We start from the raw sequence: 17,287 nt of genomic DNA on the forward strand, positions 1-17,287 counted from the left end.
ACTACTGCCAAAGTCAAATGAGGTAAAGAATTCAGATCAGGTGGAGCCTTAACCCTAAACCTCATGTGACTAAAAAATGTTTTTCTTCTTATGAAAGAAAGCTGTGTTGGAGTTGAAATGGCACATGTGCATAAGGAGGTACTCCAAAGAGCTGCAGAGATGAAGTGCGTTTGAAAGGGGAGGGATGGCACGCGAACGCGGGCGGCGACGTTTTTCGAATGATTGATAGCTTGTACGAATCTCCCTGAGCAATCTAGCAGTGCTGGCAGGTGCTGCTGAGAAGTGCACTCCAAATAAACCACACGTTTGCACCATCTGCTGATCATGTGAAAGTGCTTAATGCAAATGTGCGAGCCTCGCTTCCCATTCAGCACCTAAAGGAAAGCCTCGTCCATTCCCATTCACGCAGGGACGTGTTTTCAAACACGAGGCTTGAAGAGCGTATTGGTCTGCCTTAACAGCCGCAGGCTCCGGGCCTGTTCTGAATGACAGACAGGCAGGAATGCTCGGTTCCTGTTCTCTTTCTCTCACTCACACGCTCTGGCTACGCTTGTGCGTCTGAGAAACACTATTATGGTTCATGGTAATTGTCACAGTACACAGTAAAGAAGCGTGTTCACTTAAAGGAGAATTTTAAACTCGTTTTATTTCTTAATTAACGTGTTTATTCAATTGTTTTCAGTTTTAGTAACCTTATATCGTGACTCGTATTGGCAGCTAATTGTAATTAAATATTCGCTTTTTAGCCATGTTGAATTTAGTTCGTTCGGTCCACGGCAGGTGTCACTTATCCGCGCGATCTTCACGAGACTTGTGCGAGACTTCAAAACGTGAAGCATCAGCGCCGCCGTTTTGAAAACTGTTTTCCAAACGAAATCTTGCACAAAAACGAGTTTAAATGACGATTACTGCCGACTTTTTTCAAACTCTCCTGAGTGCTATCAAAACAAACACAACTTCCGGCTCGATTACGTCAGCATTCGAATGAAGGCGCGCACGTCTTTTGACAACCCCTGTGTCCGAAATCGCTCCCTACTCACTATATAGTGCGGACGCCGTTTTTATAGCGCTGTCCGAAACCTTAAGCTGGGCATACACTGTGTGATATATATTTTTTTTTTATCGCGGTATTCAGCTGCTGCTCACACTGTACGAGTGAATCGCAGGGGTAAACGGCACGCAGCTAGCGATTCCTGTTCTCACACTATACGAGCCGATGCTCGGATGCGATGCTCAGGATTTCAAACAGGTTTGATTTTCATCCGATCGATCGGGAGGAGGTCGTGAGGTGTTAATCGCTTGTCGTTACCCCATGTATACTACACGATCCGAGACGCACGATTGAGCCAAAACTCGGCCCGATCTCCAAAATAGTCGCACGAGTGAAAATCGGGCCAAAAATCGCACAGTGTACGCCCAGCTTTAGTCAGGATTATTTACCCCCTATATAGTGCACTCAAAGTATCCCGTAGTGTACAACGATGGTCACTAACCAAAGCAATATATCCCATCATGCATTGCGGTCGTGCTGAAAGAAATCAAATTAAAAGTCTCAAATTTGATTGAATAAAAGGCAGCAGCAAAGAAGAAAGCATTCAGCCTTGATTTAAAAAAAAAAACTGAAAGATGCAGCTACTTTGTATTGATTAATGTAGGAAATGCGCTCAGTACATGCATGTATTTATTATTTTGAAAACTCACCAGCCGACTGATCTGGCATGTTTTAATTGTGTGACAGTAATGACGTAAATACCAGCATGACGGAGTGGTGTCAAGGCCTCTGCATGCTCTTGCGACAAGGCTTTCGCAGATGGCTTTTCGCAGACAGTTGTAATTTATCGTTGAGCGGGGAGTTGTAGGCGTGCGCGATGTTATTCACCGCCACAACGCAAGGGGGTGCGAAGTCGCTAGGAGTAGTTGGTGGGTGTGGTTAGTGGAGTGTTTATCCTCCGGTTACTTATAATGACTAGAACTGGAGTCGTATAGATGTCCGTACTTCCTCACTTCCTCGATCAACCGCTCTTCGTGCTGCTCCATCTTCGCTCGTGTTTTTAAAAATGGTGGTCGTGAAAACAAACCAAACCGGGAAAGTCGGGAAGCGGAAGTGCGTGTACAGCGGATGTAGAGTGGACCAATCAGAGCCCTCTTGTCTGCGACGCTGTCTGCGAGGCTTCTGCGGTGGTCACAATTTTTGGGAGGTGCGCGCAGAGTGTCTGCGAAGGGGGGGGGCTTCGCAGACGCCATCTGCGAGGCCATCTGCGAGGACTGGGTTGTCAGCATAAATTGGCCTTCAGAAAATGTGTTTTTTTTTTTTTACCAATGAACTCACTATATAGTCCTCTATATAGTAATTCCCTGTATAGGGAGTAGGGAATGCAGGGGTCGAAATTAACTTTTGAATGTACTTGCCCTCAGGGCAACCAACCCCCAAAATTTACTTGCCCGCATGCATGTATCAGTTGCCCTACTTTTTTGCAGGTTGACTGGGTAAGTAATTTGCATAAAAAGCAATCTGGATGTATATTATAGAGTATGCAATAAAATATTTCAACTTGTTTTGCCACTGATTGATAGAAATAAAGTTATAACCCTCACATGTGTTTGGTGTTTATTTCATCATGAAGAACAGTAAAACAACTAGGTATAACTACTAGTATCTTCTATTAAACACGTTAAACAGTCAGAAAACATCATGTCATCATGGTCAAGTGTAACTGATCAAATCAGAATTAAAAATCAGTCCAAAAAGACGCTTCGTTCGTTCTAGCCTACGTGACAGTGGCGGCTCGTGTGAATAATCATATCATCATGTAGCGCCATCTCGCGAATGGAAGCGTCAACTACCGCAACGAACCAAAGTCAAGGACAAACAAAAGAGAAGACGGGAAAAATAAAGTTTTCGTTCCGTTTCTGTTAGGAATCACAACAACTTAATTTTTCTTGGTAAAATAGACATTCAAACACAGTCGTCCGACCGACAACTAGCGATAATCTTATTGTTGCCCGAGTATGAGAATGACTTGCCCATGTCCGTCGGTACATGCTTAATTTCGACCCCTGGAATGAGTGAGCGATTTCGGACACAGGGTTGGTCACTGTTACCCCTTTTCCACCAAATCAGTTCGAGGGCTGGTGCTGGTTCACAACTCGTTCAACTTGCGAGCCAGCTGAGAACCAGTTTGCTTTTCCATAGCTCGCGGTGCGAAGGGAAGCCACGTCATTACGTCGCTGTATACGTCAGTTACGTCGCTACGTTTGCATAAACCTTGGTGCGAATATCGAAGCAAAAACAACACGGAAGAAGCAACAGCAACAACAATAATAATAATAATAATAATGGATGACTTCGCGTTTGTACAGCTGCTGCTTCTCGTCGCTTAAAAATGGCGATCTTTCGCGGTCTTGTTATTGTTGTTGGTCTTAACAACTCCGCCCCCCCCCCGCTGACGTAAGCGGTTCTTTCCTCTGGCCCAGCAGAGAGTTGGTGCTAGCCTGGAACCGGGTTTTCTGGCCCCAGAGCCAGTTCTTTGTCAGTGGAAACAGAAAACCCGGTTCCAAACTAAGCACTGGCCCCCAACCAGCCCTGGAACTGCTTTGGTGGAAAAGGGGCATTTGATTTCCGCTGTACGTTTTACTTCCGTCCTACGAAGTCTCGCACAGGTCTCAGCGAATCTCGTTTACGGCCATCGCTTTGACATACAGACTGATATATTACAGAGCGCATTTCAAACACTCATAACTTGCTATAGCAGCGACAAAATAGCTGTCAGAAATGCATTCTGATATTTAATAAAATGAGAAATAGAATTTTGATGATAAAAAAATTTTGCCTTCAGTTCCCCTTTAATGCACAAGTGTAACCATTGCACTTTTTTTTTCCCTTGACATGTTTTCTCTTCCTTTCAGCTATTTAGAAAAGTACGAGAAGGTCCATCACTTTGGAGAAGATGACGACGAGGTGCAACCTGGAAACCCCAAACCGTCACTTCCAATCGGTGCAATACCTTGCTCCTACAACTATCAGCAACACACTGTATCAGGTATCTATCTGAATGCCTTTTTTCTTCTCATGTCCTACAGGAAATAGCTGTCCACTGAAATCATAATCATCCATGTACCGAGTTCAGATCTTCCACACTCCTGTTCCTGTGTACCGTTAGGAGCTGATCTGCTTTGTTACTAGTCATTCTCGGTTTTCACAGTGTGTCATGTTTTTGCTTTGAACTTTTTTTTTCCCCCCCACCCCCGAAACTTATAATTGTAAACACGTTTCATATGAATGTAGTTTGGTTTGCAAAAGTTGAGTAAAAAAGCCATCACCTGAGCGTAGTCGTCTCAGTCGGGTTCCAAGGAGACCTTGAATCGATGCAGAAGTTGAGTGGGAGGGGTATATGCGCTCCCTCCCCTGTCAATCACCTCAATACTAGCCATTCACGGGTACCTGTGAGCTCATGTATGTAGAAGAGGGTAGATGGCGCTTTCCTCAGTGCGTGTTACTCTGCCCTCAGATGCAGCAGCCTGAAACGACGCGGTTCGACGGCTTCACGCGTCTCAACAGGAAGCACCCGATAGCCCTCGCTTCTCCGACGCCGCTTTCATTTAATATCGGCCAAAACGCAGGTCATTTCAGATACGTTTTGGAGAAAAGGACTGCACTTTCGCCGTGTTTTTGAGTGGCAAGTCGTTCGTAATAGCGTGCTCCGGTCTTGCACAAAATCCGTAAAGGTTGGCAGGTCAGGTGATATAATGTAATCAGATTAAACTGGATATTGTGGCCGTGTAGAGATGATCAATCGAGTCTGATTGGTCAGGAGGCGTGAATTATTTTGTACAATCATCCAACTTGGTGTCTAGTCGCTCTAGCTGTAACATGAACAGTTTATGGGTTCGGGTTCCCCGAGGTTATATAATTACTCTACGAACACTAATAAACACTGATCTAACGAAAAATTAAGAGTGTAAAGGGTAATCAAAGATGATTGAGGCAGTGCGAGTTCAACTGTTGGAATGGGGAGGAGGAGGAGGGACTGATCCCCCTTTACGCAGACCAGAACGACTCAAGTCAACGAGGAGGTCCGTTTGTAATGCAAGGTGACACGCCCACTTCTTTCCTCCCATAGGGCTGACTTATGTTGCAGGGTTTTTTCTAGAAAAATTTAGTATGAGGGCGCTCACCATGGCGAGGGAGCGGGGGGGGGGATGGTGCCGGTTGTCCGTCCCCCTCCTCTGCCGTGCGAAGCCTTTGAAAAATTGAGGCTCCAATGGGACATTCTGAGGCTATCTGAGAGGGAAATTGTAACAAATTGTCAACATTGAAAAAGAAAGAAGTAATCTTCTTCTGCCCCGGACAGTCTTTGGCTTTCTTCCGTTTCGTGCCGCGGGATGACATCTTTAAATGCCCAAGTGTCAACAAAAACAACTTGCGAACTACTTCTGTCAAAAGCTCCCGCGCCGGTGGGTGAAAGGTCATTCAGTCTCGAGAAATCTCACTCAACAAGTCAGCTGACCTTGTATGTAACCCATATCAAATCTCGCGAGAGCAGCCGCGACAAGTAAACAACTAAACAACATGGCGCCTCGGTCTGGAAAACACCAATTCGGATTGTTTTTGCACCGTCTGGCGGTGTATCTACGATGATTGGAATATTTTTGGAGTAATTATAACGTATTTGATGATCAGACACATTGTCACGTGGTGTTGCTGGGATGTTTTGACGGAGAAAAGATCGTTTTGAGAAAGATTGCATGTTGTGTAGGAGCATATAAGTGCATGGCCTAAGTGTGACTTGGGATTCAATCGGCATTTCGGTAAGGGGGCGCACGCCGAGAGTAAGAGGGCGCAGCGCCCCTGTTCCCCGCTTTAGACGAAAGCCTGTGTTGCTCTGTTGAGGTATATTATAAGATCTTTGGTGTCATTGTTGTTGTGGGGAAGTTTTTTATCCCCCACTGGCCGAAAGGCCTGAAAGTGGATTATGTCATGGCGTTGTCCGTCCATTCCGGGAAGGGTGCTCACCTTCTGAAATCAATTCCTCTCTCAGGTTTTGGAAGAATTTCACCAAACTTGGTAAAAGGCCTTGTTATACGTTGGTAATACGCACGTTGTAATTTTGTTCAATTCGGTCACATTTTACCAGAGTTTCAGCCCTTGATTAACAAACTTGTACTTTGACAATTTCATGAAGGTGTGCTTGCCTTCTGAAATCAACTCTTCTCACAGTTTTTGGAGAAATTTCATGAAACTTGGCAGGATTCTTTGTTATATGTCGGTACTATGCATATTGCAATTACTGTACGTTAAATTGGGTCACATTTTACCAGAGTTACAGCCCTTGATTAACAAAATTATACTTTGACGATTTCACGAGTGTGTTTTCCTTCTGACATCAACTCCTCTTACAATTTTTGAAGGAATTTCATGAAATTTGGCAAAAGGCCGCGTTGTATGTCGTTCGTATAACAAGGCCTTTTGCCAAGTTTCGTGAAGGGTGAGCACCCTTCCTGGGACGGACGGACAGATGGACATCGCCATAACATAATCCACTTTCGGGCCTTTTGGCCAGCAAGGGATAAAAAAAACTTCCCCACAGCAACAATTACACCAAAGATCTTATATTATTATACGCGTGTTGTAATTTTGTTAAATTCGGTCGTATTTTACCAGAGTTCCAGCCCTTGATTAGCAATCTTGTACTTTGACAATTTCATGAAGGTGTGTTTGCCTTCTGACGTCAACTCCTCTCACAGTTTTTGGACGAATTTCTCGAAGCTCGGCAAAAGGCCTTGTTATATGACGGTAATATGCACGTTGCGATTTAATTTCGTTTGTGAAAATTTTCCCAGAGTTTCGGCCCTTGATTAAATAACTTGTACTTTGACAATTTCATGAGGGTGTACGTTCTTCTGAAATCAACTTCCCTCACAATTTGTGGAGGAATTTCACCAAACTTGGCAAAAGGCTTTGTTATATGACAGTTATACGCATATTGAAATTTCGTTTAATTTGGGCACATTTTCCCGGAGTTATGCCCTTGATTATTAACAAACTTGTACTTTGGCAATTTCATCAAGGTGTGCTTGCTTTCTGAAATCAACTTCCCTCACAATTTTTGGACGAATTTCTCGAAGCTTGGCAAAAGGCCTTGTTATATGACGGTAATATGCACGTTGCGATTTAATTTCGTTTGTGAAAATTTTCCCAGAGTTTCGGCCCTTGATTAAATAACTTGTACTTTGACAGTTTCATGAGGGTGTACGTTCTTCTGAAATCAACTCCCCTCACAATTTTTGGAGGAATTTCACGAAACTTGACAAGATTCTTTGTTATATGTCAGTAATACGCATATTGCAGTTTTGTTCAATTCAGTCGCATTTTATCAGAGTTATGGCATTGTTGCCAGCGGGGGATATTGTGCTCTCGGAGCACTCTTGTTAGTTGGGAGATGTTTACTCGTTCCAGATTTTTGGTAAACTGGCAAGCTGCACTTTTGTGCGAGAGAGACATCTTAACTATCTCATCTCATTCTCTCTAGCCGCTTTATCCTGTTCTACAGGGTCGCAGGCAAGCTGGAGTCTATCCCAGCTGACTACGGGCGAAAGGCGGGGTACACCCTGGACAAGTCGCCAGGTCATCACAGGGCTGACACATAGACACAGACAACCATTCACACTCACATTCACACCTACGCTCAATTTAGAGTCACCAGTTAACCTAACCTGCATGTCTTTGGACTGTGGGGGAAACCGGAGCACCCGGAGGAAACCCACGCGGACACGGGGAGAACATGCAAACTCCGCACAGAAAGGCCCTCGCCGGCCACGGGGCTCGAACCCGGACCTTCTTACTGTGAGGCGACAGCGCTAACCGCGACAGCGCTAACCACTACACCACCGTGCCGCCTAAATCTTAACTATAAACCATTAAAAGGTGCAACGTATCTGTAAGGATTGTTGAAGGTGGGTGGAGCACAGAAGCACAGCAGGCCAGAACTGAGTGTTACAAACACACTTTTTATTTTAGCTTTTCAGCTTTCCCTTTCACACTCTCCCAATCCAACACGCATGCACACAAGTGTCCAGGTTGGGGAGAGCTCCCTTTCTCTGCTCTCTCTCTCCTTTTAAAGGGCGTGGTCACTGGGGGAGACGCACAAACACAGGTTAATTCACGTCAGGTGCAGTGATTCTGCCACTTACCTTCCCTGACTCTGCCCTCCCTTCACTGACTGACACTTGACCACGCCCCCGCTGCCACAGTATCATATGCAAACTTGACCATTGCTGTAAACTCGCGGTGCTATACAGTAGGTGCAATAACACACCCCAGACCATGTAGTTCTACAGAAATAATCTGCTTCCTGGTGGTAACAGCAACTCCGCTTCACTTCCTGCTGCATCAGGCCATTATTAAAAAATGTTCTGTTTCCGGTCCACCGGCCGGGTGAGCGCCGTTTGTGCGGTTGAAATTTTTTTTTTTTTTAACGCCGGTTTTTCGACATTTTTTTCGGGTTCGTAAATCTAAACTCGAACTTGACATTTCCGCATTCCCAGGGCTTTCCACTAAGGCTCATACTAGCCAGCCATGACAAATAAGTAGCCAGCCGGGGGGAGTAAACACAAAATAAACTCCTGTGCACGCAGTTCCCAGGATTAAATGCATTTTCCACAGACCATTTATTTATTCACTTTACTCAAATACAAAGTAAAATGGCAGTAAATCTTCTTTCTTTTCTTGCGTATTGCATCATGAGGCGTTCCTGGCTTGTAAATCTCTTATTTTCGGTGCATGACACATTCACACAGCTGAGCATGCTATGAATTAACAACGACAACGGTCTGCAGTGGGGCGACACAATTACACACTCAGCCAACATTTCTCCATTTGTGTATGAAAATACACTCCAACCACTCAGTTTGGCTTCATTTACAACCAACGGTGTCTTTTGCTGCCAGCACGTAATTGAACGAGAGAAGACTGGTTTACCGGAGACAAAATAAACGTCATCTCTGCTTCTGTTCCCTCCGACACACTACTGCCTCCGCCGAGTGCGCGCGCACTCTGAACTGAATCAGCTCTGCGCATGCGCCGTGCGGCACAAAAAAATGGCAGCCACCATGAAGGAAGGAGATCCGGAGTTTTCAAACATTTGCTTAAGCGTGAAATCGCAAAATGGTATTCTAGCGAACAACAAAATAGTAAAGATTCAGAAAAACATCATTCAGTGATCATTTTAATAGTGTAATTTCATCCGAACTCGGCCTAACGCTCGATTTAGAACTACAAAAAGTCCGTGTGTCGGACATTTTAAGTACCTTTGTAAAAGTTTTGCAAATGTTGCAGTCAGCATTTAAAATGCTAACTTAAAGTTTTTGTACAAGTTTCAGTTGATTAAACTGTCATTTTATTAAATGTGTCTGCTTTTGTAATAAAAAAGTACTGAAAGAAAAAGCAAACACAGCATTGCGATTTCTTATCCATCCATCCATAAAAAAAAAAAAATCCCTCCCTCCCAACTGAGAATTTTTTTGCTCACCCGGTGGACAGGAAACGGATTTTTTTTAAGGATGGCCTCACACCACCGTGTTGTGGATTATTTTACTGCAATCGCATGATCTGGAGTGTGTTATTCCTTACATATCTCAAGAGTCCTACTTCATACTGATTTGTGCTTGTTCTGGTCTGATAAAATAACTTGTAACGCTACCTTCTGAATGAGCGAGCTACACCAGTTGGTATAGCTAATCCGTTGATCACCTTGGGAAAATGTGTTTATCGCCTTGACCTTACTCTCAGAATAGATTTTAGTGTTGAACTTGAGGTGGTGTTGAAACGGTGACTTAATGCAAGCATTCATTTCTAAGTCGTTTGTAAACTTATAAAGGTCATAGGCAAGGGTCGGAGGTGAAACGTAGAATATCAACTGTATTGTCTAGAAGAACGACCCAAAAAGCAAATTCAATCTTCCTGATGTCTAATTTGCACCCTAAAATTGAATAAAACGGTTAAAATATACTGTTTTGCCCAATTTCCGAAGGTTTGTTTACATCTCACTTACGCGCACTTTCACCGCCAGGGGACCGTCGTCGTGACGTCATTTAAGCCAAACAGACCGGGAGCAGCTCTGTGTTTACCTGCGAACCGAGCACACGTGTACGGACTCTGGTCGTGAGAGGTTGTGTAAAATGTCTGATAGCGATTTTGAAGTAGGAAGTCTCCAAATTGAATATCGAGAGGTGAAACCATATATGTATGAACCCATGGCCGTTGCGAAGCAATCGGTGAATGTGGCTCACTGGTTTGACCGTGCGGCCTCGGGATCGGACAGCGACTCAGCCGACTCTGATCGCGGTGACCCCGGACCTCAACAAGACTCGCGCCCAAACGATTTATCCTATTTTCGGCCACAGCACAGGCAAAGCACCGCTGCAGGCGCAAAGACACTACGCAGCACCTGAAAACCCTGGTTTCCCTGCTAACACTGGTGTATTGACGGAAGTTGTAGTGCTGCGTGGTGTCTTTGCGCCTGCAGCGGTGTTTTGCCTGTGCTGTGGCTGAAAATAGTTCCAGATATAAATTGGTCTAGTAAATCCCTTCGTGTTAATTTGCATTGATATGTGTACTCGATGTGAATGTACAGGTCATGAGAAATAATTATAAAAAATCTTGAGTTATTTGATTCAATTTTGCAACGACAATGCTAGCTGGACACGCCGGATTACAACGACTACGCTAAGCTAAAGCTAACCGGGACGTTTCCAGATCAGGACAATGGCTGGGTCGGCTACAAAGCGCTTTGGCTCACTCATCCAACTCTAGGGACTGACTCAATTTCACTTGGGGGTGGCGTATTCCTTTAAGCAACATATTAATACTTGTATTATATTTACATTCAACAGCCAATTAATCAAGTATTGGTAGTTAATGATGGCTGTAAGACTGGTGAAAATGATAATGATCAAACCCCCTCACAGAAAGGCGAATCAAGACAGCAAACCGAGGACGCCAGAGGTCTCTATACCTGCAACAATAGTGTCCAAATGGGACACTAACCTGGTGCATTATTAAGATTAAGAATTCACCCAAAAGCTGTTGCTGTTGCACACAAATGCATTTTTATTTTATAATGTGAAAAAAGAGATTCTTAGCCAGTGTAAATGTAAACAGATTGCTGGTTACTGGCTTCAAAGTAGCCTAACGGTCATTATACCGTTTGTAAATAAGAACCAAAGATACAGCACCTTAGGAAACATAAGTGTCTCTCAGTTTTGTGTAAAATCTTCAAAATATAAAAAGTATAAAACATTCAATTGCCTTTAAAGTGCGAACATGTAAACAGCACATTTAAACTTTAAATTTACCTTAAATTTTAAACTTAAATATATAATAAACCTTAAATTTCAACTTCAGATTGTAAATAAAAACGCTGTTTCCTGTTAAAGTGCACACAAAAATAAATTCTGACTGGACCTTAAACTTGACCTGAGACAGACTGGGTAAACTGTCCATCAACTGCCATCACTTGGGTACAAAAAGATTCTTCTGCAGAAAAAGGAGCTTTACTGTTTTCTTCTGACACTCCAACGCCCCCCCCCCCCCCCCCCCCCCCCCCCTCCAAAAAAAAAAAATCGGATCTGCACGATTCAGCCGTGAAAAAGGCGGCATCCGCCAAAAGGTGCGCCGTTTGCATCCAGACCGCCTGCGCGAATTCAATGACGCGACGAGTGGGGTTAAAGTTCACCGGGAAAAATGTAATTTAAAAAAATCGATCTTTGGATGTACAAATCGATCTTCAGGAAATAATATGCAAATCGATTCAGAATCGGAAAATCGATTTTTTTTCAACACAGCCCTGGTGATCGTACAGGATCCTCACGTGAAACAGAAGCAGTTTCTTTCAACGAGGCGAAAAAATTCATGATTTTCGCCATCGTCTGCTTGTAGCGAAACCGACTCGCGCCAGAGAACGGCTGACTAACGCGCTCGGCGGTGGTCACATGATACAGTCAACCAATGATGCATTTTGGCAGTCGGCCTTTTCCGTAACGACCCGTCATCCAAAACGAAACAGAGTTATCAGATCTCCATAACGTTCCCATGGAAACGAAAATATACGATGGATCAGAGAGTAAATGCTTAACAAAGTAGTGACGGGCAGGATGAAAAAGATTCCCGTCATGTCAGGTTTTTAACACCCGTCACAATGACGCGTTGACGGGTCTCTGGCTAAGCCCTTATGTTTATTTATTTATTTAATAAATGTTTTGTGTGTCTAGTCAAGTCACTGATTCAACCTAAAAGCGTTCGAATCGATTCCACGAACTATGCTTTCGAGTCGATTCACACACTCTGCGCCTGATTGCTCCTAAGGCTGAATGAACTTTCCAGCATTCTTGTGCCAAAGTTTTTAATGCCTTACCAAGCGAAACGAGAAACACTGTAGAGAGGGGAACTTTCCTTAGGAAAACCAAGGCGTACTTTCTTGACGCTTCCTCGAATAGGCAGTAACGCCTTTTCCTATTTTCTGTAGTTTTATGGGGGGGGGGGGGGGGGGGGTTGTGTTATTTTCTATTATTATTATTTTTATAGTATTTTATATTGTATTAATACAGTGGGGGCGGCATGGTGGTGTAGTGGTTAGCGCTGTCGCCTCACAGCAAGAAGGTCCGGGTTCGAGCCCCGTGGCCGGCGAGGGCCTTTCTGTGCGGAGTTTGCATGTTCTCCCCGTGTCCGCGTGGGTTTCCTCCGGGTGCTCCGGTTTCCCCCACAGTCCAAAGACATGCAGGTTAGGTTAACTGGTGACTCTAAATTGAGCGTAGGTGTGAATGTGAGTGTGAATGGTTGTCTGTGTCTATGTGTCAGCCCTGTGATGACCTGGCGACTTGTCCAGGGTGTACCCCGCCTTTCACCCGTAGTCAGCTGGGATAGGCTCCAGCTTGCCTGCGACCCTGTAGAACAGGATAAAGCGGCTAGAGATAATGAGATGAGATTAATACAGTGTCTACATAGTATTTTTTTTTTTTTAATATATAGTCTGTCTGTCTGTCTGGATGAAGAGCCAAAATTGTATTTGGAAAGCCGGAAATAAACCATTGAGGTGGGGAAACCGAACTGTAAATGAGTCGCCTCGTGAGCGTGCGCATAGCAAGGATATTTATTTTGAATTTCTCTTGTTGGAATTGAACGAATCAGAAATGGAAATACAGAGAAGACGCATTAAAAAAAAAGACAGACAGGCTATAGTAACTTTGCATTGTATTGGGTGTTTCATGAGCTTGAAATAAATAAGCACGAGCTGATAAATGTCGGTATTATTATAGTACTCTATTTGGTTGAATCTAATCTAAGTAATGGGTTCATTAAAAATGGTGAAGATTATTTCTTTACACTGATGATTTTATTTCTTGACTTCTTTTTGCTCAAGCGTGTTTGTGCGATTTCATTTGACAGACTATCTCCGCCAAAGCTACGGGCTGTCGACGGAATTTGTCCCTCCATGTGACTACAACAAATTGGTGCTGTCCCTGCTATCAGGGCTTCCTAACGAGGTGGACTTTGCCATCAACGTGTGTACGCTGATGTCCAACGAGAGCAAGCGCACCATGCAGCTGGAGAAGGAGCCCAAACTTGTCACGCTGCTGCTGGCACACGCAGGAGTCTTCGACGACTGTACGATCTCTCTGCATTACTGTCGCTTTGTGCGCTGCACTTGCTTTTCCAGCCGTGTTTCTCTATCAGTTGTTTACTTTGAATTCAGGCCGTGGTTTTTTTTTTTCGCATTATATACGGCTCAGAGCGTGGCAGGAAAAAATTAAAAATATCTTCTTTTGGTGTGTCTCAGCATTAGGTAGCTTTTCTGCTGTATTTGGCATGGACTGGAGGGAGAAAACATCCCGAGACTTTGCCAAGGTAAGAACCAAATGAATATACGAAATGACCCGAGCTGTAAATATGGAGCCTGTGTTTGATTTATTTACCCTGAGCAAATAAACTGGATTTGTGCTGTGTTTATAGTTTTGGAAAGATATTGTTGAAGACAATGAAGTAAAAGATCTCATCTCAGACAAGAGCTGCACACCACAAGGTGGGTGGACACGCGCGCTCGCTCATTCATTTCATGACGCTTTTCAGTTTCTTTGTTGTGGCGATGGTGCAAATACAGGCACAGATCGCTTTTCGCTTCAGCTTACTAACTTAATCCACAGCGAGCAACCATAACCACCAAGTCCTTTGACGGATCATTTTAGTGTTACTGGAAGGCATGTAACGATATACCGGGATACAAATACGATTTGAATGGTTTTTCCGAGCTGTAATCGTGCTGTTCAGATAGCAGATGGCGTCCAAATGTACAGTACAGTAGTTGGACTACGCATGACTTCACCGTAGGAGGAAGTAATGCAGCTCTAATGCCGTGAAAACGCAGATCTAAAATGGGAACGAGGCGTCTTTAATTGGCCCGTACAAATAGATTGAACAAGAAATCGGAGCTCTGTTTTTAGACTGCTGAAAGCTGAAGAGAAGAAAAATGAAGGTAGTACAAATGTTCAGATAAGTTTATTAAAAAAGCCTATTTGTTATTACCTTTTCATTTTTAATAAAAGGTATATTTAAGTAGGCTGTTATATTTTACTCCAGCGTTTTACTAATGTGGGTAAATAATTATCGTTGGTGATTAGAAGCAGAAGAAAGAAGAAGCCTTGATTTGTTGCATGCGCACTCAAGCACAGAGAAATTCCTCCTCTGCATTTTTAACCCATTCGAAGCAGCGAACACACACAAGTGAGCAATGAGCACACACACATACGCAGAGCAGTGGGCAGCTATGCGACAGCACCCAGGGAGCAGTTAGGGGTTAGGTGCCCTGCTCAAGGGCACTTCAGCCATGATACAGGGAGAGGGGAGAGTGCTGAGCTCCCCTCACGTTTTTCCTGCCCGTCCTGGGAATCGAACCGGCAACCCTTTGGGCCCAAGGATGCTTCTCTAGCCTAAAGGCCATGGCTGCCTGAAAAGGAAAAAAGTTGCTGTGCGTGTTTTTTTATTTTTATTTTTATTTTTTTTATTAATTTAACAAAATTAATATTTAAATTGATAACGAATAGTAAAAATGTTGCTTTTTTAATAATAATAATAATAATAATAAGTTAAATTTATATAGCGCCTTTCAAGAAACCCAAGGACGCTTTACAATTATAGACAAAGAAAAAAACTAAATAAAAAATAAATATAATAATAAAAAATAAAATAAATAAATACATTTAAAAAAAAAAAAAGTAAAGTCCACCAAGTAGGGGTCAGGATGTAATTCCCATGGTGTAGTGGCCACAGTCCCACCAAAAGGCGCACGAAAACGAGTCCCACATCTCCAGCACCGCCGCCGTGACGCCATGAGCAACATCGCTCGAACACCACGCCATGGATCCACAAAGCGAGCAGAGAAGCTCCGCCACGCAGAGCGCTGGTGTGTCCAAACCGCCTGCACAGCCGCCGCGACACCACCGAGCAACATCGCTCGGAACATCACGCCAAGCGTTAAAGCGCAGAGCGCTGGACAACCACGATGTAAAATGAGCAACGAGCTCACTGCAGTCCATAGCTGGGAGCGCAGACATCACCCACAGCTAACCAAGGCCTGGAGGGAACCGACACCCAAAACTAGGTCCGGAGCTACACCACAACCGGCGGACAAAACACTCAAACAAACATCAAACTACACAAACATACAGAAAATAAATAAATAAATAAATAAAATGAAAATAGAAAAAAAAAAGCTCTGGTGAGAAGCGGCAGCCAGAACGCGCACGACGTACTCTCAACCGGAAACGGAAAGAAAAAAAATATATTTTTTTCAAAGATATTGTGGGAAAATCAAATTGTGAACCTAGTATTGTGAATTGGATAATCGTTATGGGTTAAAGGGGAACTGAAGGCAAATTTTTATTTTTTTTTTTAAATCAAAATTCTATTTCTCTCATTTTATTAAATATAGGAATGAATTTCTGACAGCTATTTTGTCGCTGCTATAGCAAGTTATGAGTGTTTGAAATATGCTCTGTAATCAAAGTGACCAACATCTGCCAACGTTTCCTGTGTCCGAAATCGCTCACTCGTTCACTCCTACCTATATAGGGAATTACTGTATAGAGGACTGTACAGTGAGCTCATTGGTAAAAAGAAAAAAAAAAAAAGCTTTCGGACACCAGTCCGTCGCGCTGGTATTTATGTCGTTACTGTTGAACAATTAAAATGCGCCAGATCAGTCGGCTGATGTTTTCAAAATAATAAAAACATGCGTGTGTGTATTTTTGTGATAAATCCATATTATACTGAGCGCATTTCCCACATTAATCAATACAAAGTAGGTGCATCTTTCAGCTTTGTTTTAAATCAAGGCTGAATGCTTTCTTCTTTGCTGCTGTCTTTTATTCAATCAGATTTGAGACTTTTAATTTGATTTCTTTCAGTGCGACCGCAATGCATGATGGGATGTATTGCTTTAGTTCGTGACCATCGTTGTACACTACGGGATACTTTGAGTGCACTATATAGGGGGTAAATAATCCTCACTAAGGTTTCGGACAGCACTACAAAATGGCGTCCGCACTATATAGTGAGCAGGGAGCGATTTCGGACACGGGTTGTCAAAAGACGTACGCGCCTTCTTTCGAATGCTGACGTAATCAAGCTGGGAGTTTTGTTTGTTTTGATAGCAATCAGGAAAGTTTGAAAAAAGTCGGCAGTAAGCATTCACAAAAACCTTTGTATCCTACTCATGCTGCTTAATGTGTAAATTCATGCAAATGATTTAATTTGCATAGGTTTCTGAGCTTCCATACTAGCATATACCGTGGATACCCTTATCCAGAGCGCCTTATAGAAGTGCTTTGGAGCCTTTATCGAAAACACACGCTCACGCTCGTTCACTCGGTCAGGGACTGAGAGGAACATCCGGAACGTTTTGTGAAAATCAGTTGTTTTATTTTATTGGTATTAATTAAACTAAAGCCTCGGTCACAACCGGCCGTACGTGCTCCTACGGCCGGTCTACGTGCAAGAAACGCACGGAGGGCGCGCGTGTGACGTGCTGATTTTCAAGCCGCAGACCGGCCGCAGAGGTTCTTTGTCATGTCAAACAAACTCTACGGGCGCTTACGTTTTTTCCAGGTTGCAAGACAAACTTACGGCCAACGTGCGTCTTTCTCCGCGAACAAAAAAAACGCAGCGATTTGGGAAACGCCAAAAAATCGTACTTCCGGTTGTGACCTAGGCTTATGATAGCCAACACAAAGCAGTAAA

At 43.6% G+C, this 17,287-nt stretch overlaps 1 protein-coding gene across 1 annotated transcript in view; it reads left to right on the plus strand.

The window, feature by feature from the left end:
• The window catches only part of arid2 (AT-rich interactive domain 2), a 107,323-nt gene that overhangs the window by 26,517 nt on the left and 63,519 nt on the right, over positions 1–17,287 (plus strand). Inside the window, exons 4-7 of the mRNA XM_060914332.1 lie at positions 3,907–4,040; positions 13,442–13,660; positions 13,833–13,900; positions 14,006–14,075. Of these exons, the coding sequence (XP_060770315.1) occupies positions 3,907–4,040; positions 13,442–13,660; positions 13,833–13,900; positions 14,006–14,075 (491 nt within the window). The remainder of the gene's footprint in view (positions 1–3,906; positions 4,041–13,441; positions 13,661–13,832; positions 13,901–14,005; positions 14,076–17,287) is intronic.

This window comes from Neoarius graeffei, chromosome 2, assembly GCF_027579695.1.
Source record: "Neoarius graeffei isolate fNeoGra1 chromosome 2, fNeoGra1.pri, whole genome shotgun sequence".
Taxonomy (NCBI): Eukaryota; Metazoa; Chordata; class Actinopteri; order Siluriformes; family Ariidae; genus Neoarius; species Neoarius graeffei.